Source organism: Calidris pugnax, unplaced genomic scaffold (genome assembly GCF_001431845.1).
Source record: "Calidris pugnax isolate Ruff unplaced genomic scaffold, ASM143184v1 scaffold52, whole genome shotgun sequence".
In the NCBI taxonomy this organism is placed as follows: Eukaryota; Metazoa; Chordata; class Aves; order Charadriiformes; family Scolopacidae; genus Calidris; species Calidris pugnax.
In genome coordinates, this window is record NW_015090811.1 from 2,921,521 (window position 1) to 2,937,776 (window position 16,256).

Genomic DNA, 16,256 nt, shown 5'->3' on the forward strand with positions numbered 1-16,256 from the left:
AGTGAGCAAAAAAATAATATATTTATTCCTCTAAGACAGCACAGTACAACTGTATAAAAACCTATAATCCACAAAGTGTTTTTAAATGGTGTTGGGGTTTTCTTTGGCTTGTTCTAATGCATGGAGTTGGAGTCAACACTCACATGTGGTCTACACCTATTTCTGGTTCTGGGTGCAAAGTTAATTCTTTCACACATCCTTTTAACTTCAGTTTTTCTGAGTTTTTGTTCCTAATTCATTTCTGTACAGTTGAATTGCTTCTTGTTTCAGTTCAGTTGTCCAAGTGGCAGTGTAGCTCACTGACCAGAGTTGTGAGGACTTTAACTTGGTTGCAGGGAAGTCCCAGGCAGCTCATTTTACCTGTGGCTTTAAGTGTGTGTTCCTCTATCTGTAAATAGAAAAAAAAATCCTGTATAAAATATTTTAGAATCTAATAAGAGCCGCTATATGAAGAGGAGTTTAGGATTTAATTCTCAAATATTGCCTATGACTGCAAATAGAACATGTGCCATAAACAGGCATTAGACTTCGTAGTGAAGTGCTAGATCCTTACCTGCTCAAAATATCCCTATTTAAAAGACTCTTGAGGCAGGTGCAGCTGCTCTAACTACCATGACTTGTTTATATGCTGAAAAGCTTGGCTGTGCTGTAAAGAGCAACAGAAGATTGCTTGTGACAGTGTCTTCAGGTCTAATGTAAAAAGAGTAAAAATCTCAGCTGATCCAATGAGGTTAACTTCTAGTGCTGCAGATTGATGCCGTGGTTTCACTGTCATTTGAAGTCCCAGAAGCAGCCTGTGCTCCTGACACCAAGAGTCAGCTTTTTGCCTGGTTTGTGCCCATCCAGCCACAGCCAAAGCAAGCATTAACAAATCGCTGTGATGAATATTGCCTTCTGCAGCCAAAAAGCATCTAATATGGGGCTCAAAGCCCAAATAAGACTATAGAAAGTTGTAGGATTTGACAGGAGCTCTAGTTCTCTAAGAGACTGTCATATCTTGCCTTCAATTTGGAGGGAGATTATTATTGCAAAAAGTGTGATGCAAGATGTACTGTAATACTTGGTTAACAGCTCCCCTTCAAAAACATGTTCTTGGCTGGGAACAAGGAAAATCTTTCTTCTGCGTTTTTTTAAAATATGTACATTGGAGTTGTTTTGTGCTGTTTGACTTTGCTGCCCAAAATCTAGAAATGCTGAAGAATTTATTTCAAAGGCTGCTAATCTTAAATATCTTCTGTACCATTACAGTCCTTATCCTATATATCAAGGTTGAGAAATGACTGCGCTATTTCCATTGGTTAGTGATGCTTTTTTATAATATTTTTTTTCTTCCCCAACAGGGTGTTCCTTCTCCTTCCCTGGTGAGCCTTCCCTCAATCTTTGAAAGGAGGAGTCATACTTTAAGTCGATCAACAACCCACTTGATATGAAGCAGGATGAAAATACAATGCTGTGTTTTAGTGACTGACGAGCAGCTGGCTCTTCAAATGACCTGTTACTGACATTAATGGTACCTTTAGTCATTAGCACTTAGCAACGATTAGCTAAATGTTAGACAACACTAAGTTAATCACAGGGGGTTTTTTAGTTGTATTGAAGCAGATCAGCTAATCAGTGGAATAAGTAACTTGGTCTTCATTTGAGACACAGTATTCCCTCACACAAATTTGTTTTCTTCACCAGCATAATGGAAGCGTTTTCTTCCAGGGAAATTGTCTCCTCGAGGCAATAAACTAATCTGTCAGAATTTTGCAATGAAGATGATGTTCACAGAACTTGCCACTAGTTTGGATGACTCCTGTGCTTGCCTAACCTTCATCAACTGGCAGAACGCTCTAATGTCTGAATTGTAGATTTCTTACATGGAGATGGATTATGAAGTACCTGACCTGACAAGTATGACAGTTAACCTGTTGTACAGCTGCTTATTCCAGATATTTTATAAATGTAGTTGTTTATTAAAAAAAAGGCATTGAGTTTGTGTTATCGTGGTCTGCTGCTGCCTCACTGTAACTCAATGGTTTGTTACGTGGGTTTGAGCAGAAAAGTTAAAGGCTATGACTAGGTTTGACCACCAAAAATAATCAGTTGAATTCTCTGAATTTCTTTGAAGTGGAACTCTTAAGAACAAATTCCCCCAAGCCCCACACCTTCCACAGAATTGGTTGATGAGTTGATTATTGGTGTGATGTAGTAACTCAAAGGCCCAATTTTGGTGTGTCAAATTTCAGGTGTAGTGCTCCTAAGGCTTTTCCCTGGCTTTCTCACGTGTTTGTGTCTTCCTTCAAAAATGTACATTCACTTCTTTCATCTTCTCTGAACAGTTAATACGATGCAATCCTATCTCAGGAACTATCTAAATATGTATATTTATGCATTTCATTAACGGTTTAACTGTCTGTATTAGCAGGAATTCTCATTTTCTGGTTTCTTTTTAACCACCACTATCTTGTCTTATGTCTATATGTAATTAGTGATGCTTCTGAACGTGTTGGACTTCACTGTTTTTTATATCTCTTTTTGCCAATCCAAACAATGTAAATAAACTGTTTAAAGTAACTCTGCTTATGGCTTTGCTAAAGAGGCTTTTCTGAGAGTCCACTTGGTCTTTTCATATAAAAAGTGTTGTCAGGCTTCAGCCTACAACTGTCCTCTGATTAGCTGTATAGGTAATTTTTAATAAGGTACACAGCTTGGTGGGCTTGAAGCTATCAGAACTAAACCTTTTTTTATTCACCATTCTCCCCTCTTTCCCTGGATATATGTATCCATGGCATTTTTTTCTACTTATTCATTCAAAATAAACATCTGAGCTAAATATGCACTGACACATAATAAAGCGACTCTAGGACATAAATTATTCAATAAATAATATGCTAAAAAATTGACAACAGGTCTTGGGGTGGTTTTTTTTTGTTATTTTTGGAAGGGCATCTTCAACCTGGTAAACTCCATGGAAATGTATTGTCAGGGTTCTCTTGGGTCTGTTTTACCTCAAACCAGGACACTTAGGCTGATGGTGTCATATCAATATTCCTCTGGTTGCCTTTTAATTAATTTAATATTTGTATTTAGCTTCTTGTATTTGTATTTAAATTAATTTAATATTTGTATTTAGCTTCTATTTCAAGTTCACTTGCAGTCAAAACCAATTGAATCTTTACGTATTGCCTAATCTTTTAGTTACCAGAACTGCACAGCTCTGTTGTTGCTAAATGAAGGGAAGAGGATTGTTCAGAGTGCTGAGTTCCCCTGCTCTTCATTTGTTATATATAACTTTCTAATGGAGGAACAAGTTCTGTTCAGCCTTGTTAAGTCTTGGAGGAGAAGAATGAAGAAGACTATGCCTGCCTCCAGGCTGACTTTACCCTCTTGCATTTTCGATAGATTATTATCTTAACCTGTTGTGTCAAGTTTCAGCACGAGATGCTGCTTTTTTTATTAAAAAACAACAACAGGTGTACTGTTAAAAAAAAATCTTAGTTTACGACTGAGAGGAAAAATGGCAGCTCAGTCTCCTTGTCATTAAGTGAGATGATTTAAAACAGAAGCTGAATTCATTATTTTGTCTGCTGCTCTTTGCCTGTCCTCCAATGTGATGTACTCTTGCACAGTTAATTAATTGAAGGCATGCTTGGGCCCAAATTAGTGGTTCAACACCAGATCACAGGATTGTACTGAACCCCTTAACTGCTCCTGGGATAGTGACTGTCAGAGGACCAGAAGTTGTTCAGTGAAACAGAGAGAAGTGCAAACAGTGAGATTTTGGGTTAAAATAACAAGGTGATAGATAATAATTAACACTGATTTGCTGATTTGACAACTTGTTCTCAATCTAATTACTTAGAGCAGTGTAACGTGTCTTTCAGATACTGGAGAAAAAAGTGGGAACCATTTGACCCAATTTTCTTGCAAGACAGTATTAAAAGTTTGCTGCAAGAGGGGAAACTATTAGTGAGCGAATGCAAAACTGGCTGATTTCTACCCCTTGGACATCAAATCTTATTGGTGTCCACTGTTGTCATGCAAATGAGAGGTTTGTCCCCACCTCAATCTCCAATACTACATGCACATGTTGTAACATCAGAACAAGTACATAATTTTGGGGGCTATTTTTGTTGGTGTTCTTTTAAATCTTAGGTGAGACTGGTTCTCAAAACCAGGATTTTAAACAATAACACTTTTGCCATCTAGCTGCTATGGGATGTGCCTTGTTGAGTAACAGCAGGTTTTGTACAATACCAAGCTTCAATCATGACACAGAAGATTCAAATCTCCTGAGAAGTTTTTAAACCTCAATTCAGAGAGTTTAATTGAATTAAGTATTATTTCTTAAGTCTTTATGCTGGGATTTCTGTATCAGAAAAACTATGGGTTCTGTTCTGCAACTTTTTAAGGAACAGACTTTGGGATAAAAAGGACTTTTTTTTTTTTTTTTTTTTTAATTTAGCTCTCGTTCACTTACCACTGGTAATGAGTCAGCCAGCCCACGTTCAGTGTACAGAAGAATTGCTTTCATTCAGAGAGACTGGAACTCTCTGAAGAGGAGGTAAAGCCATGATCTTTGTTTAAAACACAACCTTCTCTTCTTGCAGGCTATACAAAATCAAACAGGTCAACGAGCTCGTGCCTGTTACTACAAGACTCCTTACTCTTAACCATTGTTCTAAATTGGTGCCTCTGAAAATTGAAGAACGGCGATCAAAGGAAAGGGTCCTCTGCTGGGTGGATGTTGGGTGGAGACATCTCACTGTTCTGAGCCAAGCTTTCGAGGAGAAGGCAGTTTTCTAGCATCGTGGTCTCTTGGTTCTTAGTATATCTGTCTTGAAGTTCTTGGTAGTGTGGTCCAAGAGGACAATTCTTTGAGTAGATGTCCTGCATGTACATTGCCATGGAGTTTATCTAAATATGACCTTCAACATTTTAAGAAAATGATGTGTTGTTAACCTATCCTTGATACTAGTTGAAATAAGGAATAGGGCTCAGAAGTGAATCCTATGAACAAGGAAGCCTGTACAGCTCTTGGGTGGTAGTTTGGAGGGAGTATGTTGACTAAAGCTTGTATATATAAAGAAGAAATAGTTTATTTACTTGCTTAAAAAAATTAGAAAAAACCCCACTGAGATATGAAAGAACCCAGTAGTTGACCAAGAGACCAGTGAAAGTCTGGACCACAGGTTGAAGCTGAACTTCTCCTTTTGTTGATGTCTGAATCATGTGATCTTCCTCATGTAGCTTAGTCTGGGCTTGAGTGGCCCAGCCATTCACAAGCCTGTACCTAGAATTCATAATCACACGATGCAAGCTATTTAAGCATTTCTAGACTAAGCTGATTAATCTTTTATGGGTTTTTGTTCAAAGAGAAAAGGTGGAGACGTTACAGCTGCTTGAGAGCACCTGCTTGTGAGTCTGTTGTAGATTCAACAGGACAGCTTGACCTGTATTTTGCAGGAAAAACAGTTGATTTTTCAAAAATAGGAACGGAAAACTCCGCTGCGAGATGGATGCTTGCAGCCTTTGGAAAGCCAGCCATCAGAGACAAAGCAGGGGCCAGCTCAAACACACTTTAAAAACACAAAAGCTGTTGAGAGCTGAAAAATGTTGGTGGAGTGCTCCGTGCAGCTGAGGGTGGAAGGGTGAAGGCAAACTGGTGCCACCACGGTCTTTGCCTTGGGACCAGTTTTAAGCACGGAGCCAGAAACCTGCTCTCTCTCCCATCGGTAACGAAAGCTGAAATGGAAATGAGAGCACCATGAAAAAACAAACTAATTAAGCATGGAGTGAAATAGATGTAACACTGTCAGGCGTTCAGCAAACAAAAGTCGTTTTTTTAGATAAGAACATTGCCCCTATTTAGGGCTGAGTTTTCAGCTGGCACAGAGCGTTCTGTCAGGCTCTGTGCTAATGCAACCATGCACTTGTGTGCCTAATTTAGGCAGTTAGGAGTGCAATTACCACCCTACCTGCAAATTGTAATTAGTTTAAGCTGTCTTGGTGCCTTTATCACCTGATCCATGCACTGACTTAGAAGTAGAGCCTGAGTGTGGTAGGAGCTCCCCTCTGTTGTTGAAGCAAGTTAATATATATATATAAATACATATATGTATGAAGTAGTGAAAAAAAAAGATGGTATATATAAATACTTATATGTATGAAGTAGTGAAAAAAAAAGATGCTTACAAAGAGATGTGAAGCATCCTTTTAATTTTACCCTGCCTAGGGAGGCCTAGTCTGGGTACTTTATATTAGTGAAATTAGGCAATTAAAGTCCTGATGTTTATATTAATGCTGGTAGAAAGAGGAGAACCTTTGTACCTCTTGTTTGCTTTCTCCTTCCAGCCCCTCAATTTCTTTGAGGGCTGAGGAAGAAGTATTTTGGCCAGATGCTGGAGAGCCCAGTTTTGCTTGTTGCTTACCAGGAGCACTGTAGAGCCCATTCTTAATTTGCAGGAGATAAAATCTTGTGCCTACCAAAGCCCAGAATTGGGCTGTTTTCTGTCCCATCAGCTCAGGTTTCCCCAGTACCTGTGAAGATGGGATAAAGGAGGAATTTTTGCACTTCTGTTCCACCACTGCCTTCTCCATCCAGCGATCGAGGGACGCGCGACAGCCCGGTAAGCACGCTATCAATTTATTGATGGGTTCTTTAGAGTGGGATTGACTGGAATATAAATTGCATTAGCCGAGCTCTTGGAGATTTTTGTTTCGTGTGCGGTTAGAAATGGTAATGTTTATTTGTCAGTGTTTGGAGATACTAACTACCTCTCATAAATATTCAGCTTGTGTCTTTACCCAAACAGTCAGTAATTCCTTGGCTGTGTTGGATTGTAAGCTCCTACATGCTTTCTGCTGCTCCGTGATGGCAAAGATGATATTTCAGTGGTTTCTCCAATGTTTCAGCCGGGAGGGAATGTAAATATAAGCATAAATGATTTTGAAAATGTGCCTTTTTTTTTTTCTGTGTTTCAATGGCTCGTGCATTAGCCTTGGTATGGCTGACAAATCAGCACTGATTGCTAATTAAAAAGCTGAATATATTAAGGAGTTTCACACTTCCATTTCTTCCTCAGATTGAAACCCTAGCTGTATGAGTGAGTGCTAGTGAAGCTCTAATGGATACAGTCTAATTACTTGCCATTTTTGCTTTGACTTAACAGTTCATGAATTACAGTAACTCTGACTGACAGATCATTGCTGATTACTAATTAAATGGCAGAATTCGGTTTTATGCATCTCCAGCTTTTCTCCCCCCACAAAAAAGTGATGCTCCATATCTTAGCAAAATAGGAAAAAAAAAAAAAGCTTTCTCTCTGCTTGTTTGCTGATATGTAAAAGCGGATGGTCTCATCCCTCTGGAAAACAAAACTTCTTAGGGCACGTTTAACAATAGCGGTGGATAAATATATTTCAAAAATAAAGTTACTGCTGTGTTGCTTATAAAGGAGGCTTTGGAGACAAACTGTTCGAGGCAGTATAACAGCTCAGCGTGTTTCCTGGCACTCTGATTCTCTTACGGCTCGCCTCAGCCCTCGTTTAGTGAGCACAAAGAACAATGAGATTTTTAGTTCTTTATCTGCGGGAGGGGACGATTCATTCCCTGCCATAGGTACTCCCTAGGTCACCCAGGCAGTAGAACAGATGCCAGAGTGGAGTGTCTGTCTCTCTTTTTTTCATCTTCATTTGCCTTTTCTATTCACCATACCCAGAATATAACAGAATCGCACAATAATTGGTTCTTGACAGGATTACTACTTTCCTAATCTGTGATGTGTTTTAATTTGTGCCGGTGATTTGTAGAAATGAGCTGTTGAGGTTGGAAGTTCTTGTGATGATGGTGTCCCTCTAGTCCAGAACGGCAGTGGGTAGAGTTATGGAGAGCTGGTAAATGCTGTAACTCTGCTGTAACTTTTCTCACTAAATGGAGAGCTGGTAAATGCTGTAACTCTGCTGTAACTTTTCTCACTAAATGCCCAGAAACATTCAGACTTTAAAGTCTGTTTTAGACTTTAAATCCAGAATAAGGGCTCATTAAATTTGCTACAGATCTTTTCAAATCAGCACATTACGGACGCTGCAGGCTGATAAACTTTTCTTTGTGCTGATTTCAGTCGCTGAAATTGTCACAAACCCACAGCAAAACTTTTATCCCCCAAAGAGCAACTGCCCCTCTGAAGGAAAATTGTGCTTCTCTAATCTCTTTGGGCTTGCGAGCATGCCCCTAAGTGTGTGAATATTTCAACATGCAGTTTGTAAAAATCCATCAAAGATAGTGCTCAAGAGCAAGGGTCAGAAGAAATGGTACGTTACTTGAGATCCCATATATCAAAAAGCAGAGTGTAAAAATCTTCGGTATATAGGTGATCTTAATGGCCCCTTCTGGACTTAAAATGTATTACAGAGAGAAACCACAAAGTCATTTTTATAATTTAAAGCTTTATCTTTTCTTTGTTAGTAATTCTTCCCGTCTGAATATCACTGTTCACCTTAAGCAAAATAGAGATTATATTATCACTGTGAGATAATAAAAAAGACTCTGCGTTACTGCGGTCAATACCTGTAATAAATGTAAAATTTGACGTTCTAATGGGTAGCAGAAAGGTCCCTTTCTCTTTGCCCTCTCTTCTTCCATCTAAAGTAAGTATTTCATATCATTGCTATTAATAGTAACACATTTGAAGAGAGTGAGTATTATGGTAGTGTCTGAAAAACAAAGTGTCCCGGGTCACCGCAACCAAACCACCAGAGTCTTGCTTAGAAAATCTTTACGAGCAAAAGAAGCTCATGTAAAGTCTTGAGATAAGATCTTTTGACTACAAGACTTCAGAAAGCATTTTCTGATCCTTACCTATGTACCCGTGTCATTCACGGGGGTGCCATCTTTCAAAAAGGTTGCAGGAATTTACAAAGCTGTATAAAACTCCAGAGAAACGGGGCAGCTGCTTTCAGCAGGCACTTCTGAAACTCCACCAAGACCTGCTGCGCCTCATTTTCTGCGTGTGCCTGAGACACGTGAGATCCTCCTGCCCTGGTGACTCCTGAGATAAAGCTTTCTGCAGCTGACAGCCCACAGGATGGAAAAATTCCACCGTTTCCTCTCTTTGACTAGGAAATGACTGGGATGACTCAGCTCGCGTAGTCAGTGTAGCAAGCGTGACCTTTTTCAAGACGAGTGCCGTATGGAGCTTTTTCGCCTCTACTTTCTCCAATTTTCCTTTCCTTGAGAATGACCAGCTTCAAAGAGAAAGTTCACCGCTCTAATTGAATATTCTCCATATTGAGAGGGGTAAAAACAAACATTCTTCTCGGTTTATTCACGCATAAACTAGAATCATCCAAGTGTGACATCTGAAAGGAACTACATGATTATAATCTGAAATGAGAACAAAGTTCATCTTGTGCGATTTCTTATTTTTTTCCCTGCAGACTTTGAAAGAGGAAAGAGATTGCAGAATCTTAATACCCATTAAAGCTCAAGAAAGCCAGGGCTGTGTGCTCCTGTGTTAACCTTTTTAGTATTCTGCTGGCTAATTGTCTGTCCGTTCCACCTTCTCCTCCCAGGTTAATGGGGTGGTTAACAGGGGAGGACAGGAATGGTTGGCCAATCACACCACAAAGCAAACTGAAAAGGTCAAAGTAATGGGCTGTATTATTCATGGACTATGCCTTGCCGAGGTATCTGAGATCTCACGTCTTCTCGTGATGAATTGCAACAAGAGCAAGAAACAGCCCAACGTGAAATTGGCTCTTGTGACAATGATTGTAGTTCAAACGGAAAAATGTAAAACTGTGGCCTGCTGCTGCTCTGCTTTTGGAGATTAAAGATGGGTGATCCCATCTAGTCATTGAGTAAGCAACAGGTTACATTTATACGACTTCTCAGCAGGGTTGTGAGTGTAATACAGCGTGTATGTATGTAGATTCTTCTAACTTCAGCCATGGACTTTGTTTTGGAAGTGCCGAGTGGTGCCTCCCAGCCCTCCTAGGTCTTCTGTGTCAATAAACCCGTGATTAGTTTATAGATTTCTTATGAGACTTCTTTTAAAGTGGTGTTTTGTTTGTAAGTATTAATACGCTAATTGCTACGAGGCCACCCAGAGTGGACTGGCAGGCAGTCCTTGTTCTCAGGAGGTTGCAATCTGTGCAGTCAAATCTGAATGAAAACTTGATGTAACCATTCTTTTCTCCTCCACCTTTGAGGTGAAACAGAGGTAGAAGGAGACACTTGCAGGGGCAGGAGTATGACTGAGGTGCTCCAAGTTATTTTCTGAGTGTTGTCCCTCTCCTTGACTACAGAGAGAGATCAGCAACAGCCAACTGCTGATTTAATCCCTGGCAGGGGGTGCCATTCGTGGACTGGTCCCCAGCACTGGATGACACCAGTGCAGCTCATCTTCTTCCTCTGGTGACATGTTTAATTCTTTAGCTGGAGACCCATCCTCAGTCACTTTGAATCACAGCCTTGTATTTTTCAAGCGTTTTTGCCAGACCCCTTTGACAGAAGAGGCTTCCCAAATAGTGAAAGTGAAAAATGTTTTTTTAAGATCAAATGCTGTCTGCTCTACCTTCTCTGTGTGATAATTAGCGTTACAACCCAACAGTAAACATATACCTAACACCTGAAGGAGCTGACTCTGCATGTGCTCAGGCCTTCCAGGGCTTAGTACAGAGGTTCTGGTGTTTACAAGGAAGCAAAGATTGCAAACTGCAAGCTGAAGAGTTTCAAATCTTAGGGGAGAGGGTATTTATACCTTGTTTGTGTGTTTTTGGTTTTTTTTTTTTCCTTTTCCTTAAATTGGTATAGTGTTCTTTGCTTTTCATTGAGTGGTTTCAGCTGACATCAGTTGCCTGGGGCCAGTGAACCAAGCTGTCAACAGATAAATCATTTCTGTGACAAAAGAATTCTGTGATGGAGGGAAACAAACCCCCATCATTCATTTGGAAACTAGTCTTTGAAAGCGAAGTGACCTGAAAGTGGAACTCTTGGGGAGTGGTCTCGGATGTGTCCTTGTGTATGGGACTAAAATAGCTAGAGCAACCATGGGCTGGGCTGTTTTTAATGTGCCCTTAGCAAAATGGAGGATGAGGAATGAAGTTCAACTGGTAATAATATTTCCTGAATGAGAGGAGCCATGGTATATGTGGAGGGACTCTTCATCAGGGAGTGGAGCAATAGGATGAGGGGTAATGGTTTAAAATTTAAAGGGGGGAGATTTGGATGAGATATTAGGAAGAAATTCTTGACTGTGAGGGTGGTGAGACCCTGGCCCAGGTTGCCCAGAGAAGCTGTGGCTGCCCCATCCCTGGAGGGGTTCAAGGCCAGGCTGGATGGGGCTTGGAGCAACCTGGTCTGGTGGGAGGTGTCCCTGCCCAGGGCAATGGGGAGTTGGAACTCAATGATCTTTAAGGTCCCTTCCAACCCAAACCAATCTCTGAAATGGCCAGCAGAGAGGCCAGAGAATCATTATAACATAGTCTGCAATTTCTTCAAAAGGCAACTTAATTATTATGTGTTTTAATTTTTGTAGGTGATCCTAGTGAAAGTCACGATTTAGGAACTATAGCGCCTGCAGCAAGCACCAGAAACACCCCCTGCCCCCTTCTTCCCCGTTGTCCAGCCAAAATGTAGTATATTCACAGGGTAAAGCTGACTCTCAACAAGTCCTGACTAAAATACCATGCAGATTTGAGCCTGGGAAATCTGTGCATTAGAGATGGTTATTTTTGGAAAGCAGCAATGCCCTTCTCCGTGACAAGAGGCTCCTTTCACATTCGCTTTGTGTTGTTTCGTAGCTGACTTCATCTCCTGACAACTGCTTCAGTCAGGCTTTCTGGAGGCTAAAGGGCTCTGTCGACAGGTGTTGGCCTAGATGTTTCCGACACCTAACGCATTGATTTGGGCTGTGGCCTCTCCCTCTCTCTCTGTGATGCATTGATCCGCAGCCTAAGACAGTTTTTTCTCCCTACCTGGCGTCTGGAAAGTGAAATGTCACCCCTTGTCTGGGATCTGGGTCTCTCACGAAGCTCCACGATGAGGCTGGTATATCTTCCTCGGATCGACTCCTCCGTGTTGCACACACAACTGTTTTTCACTCACAATGTTGCCTTTTTTTTGTTCCCAAAGATCACCTGTTTCCAGCGCACTTTATTCTTTTTCATCACTCCAGGTAAAAACACCTGATTTTTGCATTAATATTGCAGAATTGTAAGCCAGCTGGCATCAAATTAGGGGTATTTGCTTAAGAGCCTCGTGATTTACCAAACTGCGTGTTGACTGTGACTTGCTGATCCGTGGGGAGCAGTCTTTCTGATTTAGTGTCTGTCTGCTCATCAAAGATGGATGATTGCCACTATGTGTCATAAAACTTCATCTGACAAAACCAACCCCATAGCAAAATAATGCCGTCTCCAAAGGGCAATAACTCTTCCTTCCTCTGTCCCTCCTCTGTTTAAGGAGCTCACGCTAGCTCAGATTTTCTCAAAAAGATTTCTTTATACTTATTCTGTTAGCAGTGAACAAAGGACCATCAAAGCTTTTGCCGGTTCTTTCTTAGTTTTCAAAAATCTTTTATGAGAGCCTAGGAGGATGGTCTCTAGCAGCTAAAAATCTGTAGGATTTAGGCTTCTGTCTGTGATAAATAGATAATGGGAATTAAGTGGCTAAGTGCCTTTGAGGTCCTGGATTTTTAATTAAATCTTAGGGCGGGGGTGTGTGTGGATTTTTCCTTTCTTGCCATGTTTTTGTTTTTAAAGTCACCCCTGAATGGGAAAATGTGATGAACCGAGTCCTGTTTTCATCAGATGAGGTTATTTTCTTGCAAAGCAAACACGGGGAACAAAGAGGAAACGCCAGCCTTAGAAGCGGCTGCGTGCATCGGCTGGGGATGCCTGTCAAAAACCCTCTGATAAAGGTGATTTCTGCAGAGAAGGAGGTGGGTTGCTTTGCTCAGTGATGATGGGTCTCAGGGGATTTGGGAACCTGTGCTCCCTTGAAGACCAAAGCAGTGTAAGATGTGTGAACGTGACAGGCTGCTGCCTCAACCAAGGGATGGGCTCTCGAAGGCAGGTGCAGTTATTCTCTTCCCTGGAGCCTTTGTGCATTTAAAAACCCCCACAATTTCTCTCCCCATCTAATGGGGGAGAAAAAATCATCCTTGGGGCACAGGTGAGATTGAAGGACTTCACATTCTTAAGCATGTGGCAAAGCTGGGCTCCTTTTTTTTAATTTTCTTTCTCTTTTTCATAGAATCATAGAATGGTTAGAGTTGGAAGGGACCTTAAAGATCATCAAGTTCCAACCCCCTGCCCTGGGCAGGGACACCTCCCACCAGACCAGGTTGCTCCAAGTGTTTTCATAGTGTTTGTTGACGTTGTCGCAGCTGGAAGATGCAGGATGGTACATTTCACCAATGGATTGTACCAATATCCATATTGAAAAGCATTAACCAGGGAAAAAGGCAATGTGAGGCTGAATTCTTCTCAGCCAAGGATGGAGGTATCTCTGTTTTCAGTCCTTCTTGGGCATTAATCAACATATCAGGATTTTATAGAGTTTGGATGCATAATATTTTTCGAGCAGAAAATACAGGCCTCTTTTTGGCTGGGTGTTACAATTTAAATAAACAAGACAAATTAAAACAAGCTTTTCACAGACATTTATTCCAACCAGTTAAGACTAATGAATTGCAGGAGTGTCTCACTAAAGATACCCCATAGCGAGGGGAGGGCTCATTAAGTGGAAAGGTGGCTTTTGTTGAACTATGTATCAAATATCTATGGTGTTAATTTTCTTGTTGGCTGTGTGGCCATGCCTGTAGGGCTGGTAAGGGACAGTTTTGCATTTCCTGGGCTCTACTGTTGCTGTGTACTTTGAATCCTCTTCATTTTCATTTTTTCCGTCCTAGCTGTTCTCAGCCTTTTGTTCCTTAAGTAATTGTCTTCTACTTGGTATAAGTAATCTTCAATTAGTCCAACCTGCAATGATAAAGAAGTGGTGTCAGAAGCATTTCCCGTCCCCTCTATAAGAACTTTTAAAACTTTTGTAATTAGTTTATTTCAAAAACTAATTGTCATTATAAAGAAAAATACATGAAGGCACCTCTCATACAATTGGCTGGAGTAGCGGTACCTGATTTCATAACTTTTTTTTTTTTTTGCCCCTTTCCATTTGGATTCAATTACTTTACTGCTATGGAATAGACTCTTTCATTGAAATTTGTACATTGAAAACAGGAATTTATCACAACTCTGTCTTTAAATGGCATTGAAAAACAGCCACTTTAAAAGGAAGGAATGATGAGGAAATTAATCTCAGGCAAGTTTTTCTTGATAAGGAAAGAGAACAGAGGCTTCTGGCATTTATATGCCAAAAATCAACACATGGAGAAAAATGAGTATTCCACATTGCTGTGGCAAGAACCATTTTTCTATTAAATCAAAATGAAGTTCTGAATAAATATGTTTTTCCATGAATATAATACACTAGAGAATACAGGAAAAGAATAGATGACCTCTGTGTCCCCCCAAAATAAAAATGTAATTACTCTAATAAAGAGTACATTCAGGTAGACACATCTTCCTTGCAGAGGTGATTTCAAAACAACCGAAAATATAGATGAATAGTACTGTGTGCAGGTATTGTGTAAATACCAGGCTTCGGTAATTTTATGGCTTTCTCTCCCCATACCTTACCTTTATTCATACCCTTTGTCAGCTTTTGCGATATGCAGCGTTTCTGTAAGGTGAAGATGAGAATCATCTCCTCTCACACTGAGTTATACTCAAGACCTAGACCCTATATAATGTGTGGATCTAAAGAATCAATCTTCCAATTGCATTTTAAGGTGAAATCTTTTTTTTTTTTTAAGAAAAAAAAAAAGTCCTAATCTATCATCCTGACAAGCATTCAGTGGAGCGTTGCTTCTTTAGGCACAACACAGAACAGCTGACTGAGAATTAATCTGAGCGTGGCTTCCTATTGTATTTATTCATATATTGAGCTGTTAGTGATGGGCTCCTCAGCCCTCAACTTGAAGCTGTGCCACGAGTTCTGGCCACGGTTTGTGTTGGTGAGGGGCGTGCGTGTGTGAGAGAGAGCAAACGAGGCAAGAAGAGATGTTTATGGACAATTACATCTGCCTCCCTGGGGGGCTGAGGGTGCAAGGAAGGTGTTTTGGGAGAGGAGCTCTACCTCCTTCTCCCCACAAAGCTTCTAGGGGTGACATTTTCAAGGGGCTGGCTTTGTGTAGCGCCACGCGTGATGCCGTGGAAGAGTTTTCTACCACCCTGGTGAACCTTGATGGGGTGGCACTTGCTGGTGGGCTTTTGCTCCTCTGTTGCCAAGAGGATCCATCACAACTGGAGGATGGGGAGGTGGAGGCTCTCTCTCTGAAGACAGCCTCGCAGGCTGGCTCTGCCCTGACGTGCTCCCCATATAAACACGCAGGGGATTAGAGAAAGGAATCATTATGCTTGCCTCATTTTTAAGAAGCAGAAATAAAAGCTTAGGAAATCATTGATCTGGCCAAAAGCACACAGGAAGTCTGAGGAAAAACTAATCACTTAGTGCCAAGCTCCAGTCCAGGGGCTTAGACATATGAAAAACAACCACCAAACCCCCAAGACTCTTCTGCAACGGACCAAATTAAAATGCCTACTTAACTTTCTTCCGCGGTTAAAATTAATTCTTGCTATTTTGGGGATTAAAATGCCTACTTAACTTTCTTCTGCGGTTAAAATTAATTCTTGCTATTTTGGGGCTAGTGCTTACGTTTGGGTGGGCACAAAGTGTGGTAAGAGGAAGGGAAACGGGTCCTGGGTGATGGGTAAGGTGTGGGGTGAGGGCCAAGGGAGCTCCAGGAAAGCAACAATTTTTACAGCAGCTCCTTTAGGACCATCCAGGGGTACCTGCACGGGCAGCGATGCCACCAGAAAGCCCTGGTGGAATGATGTTCCCATCTCAAACCACTGCTCGGCTGCCGTTGTGTGCTTTTCATATTTATAGAATACCTGTCAGCTCCAGCCCCCAAAATAAGTTCTAATATGGCATATCAGGGGTGGAAATAATAGTTGCTTATATAATTGCAATGTTACTGACACAGCTGATGAGCTGATGATGTTATTTGCACAGCAGTGATGGCATTCAAACCCTCGCCGACTTACAATTACACTGTATGCTCTGAGCCCTGGCATGATTTAAATTACCATATGAACACAATGAAAATACAGTCTCTTGACAAGATAAAGGGGGGGGGGGGGGG

The 16,256-nt window shown here is 41.0% G+C and overlaps 1 protein-coding gene across 1 annotated transcript in view; it reads right to left on the reverse strand.

The window, feature by feature from the left end:
• Positions 1-13,646: 13,646 nt before the first annotated feature.
• The window catches only part of SPATA16 (spermatogenesis associated 16), a 126,781-nt gene continuing 124,171 nt past the window's right edge, over positions 13,647-16,256 (reverse strand). The window contains exon 11 of the mRNA XM_014938797.1: positions 13,647-13,971. Coding sequence (XP_014794283.1) covers positions 13,849-13,971 — 123 coding nt within the window. The 3' untranslated portion in view covers positions 13,647-13,848. The remainder of the gene's footprint in view (positions 13,972-16,256) is intronic.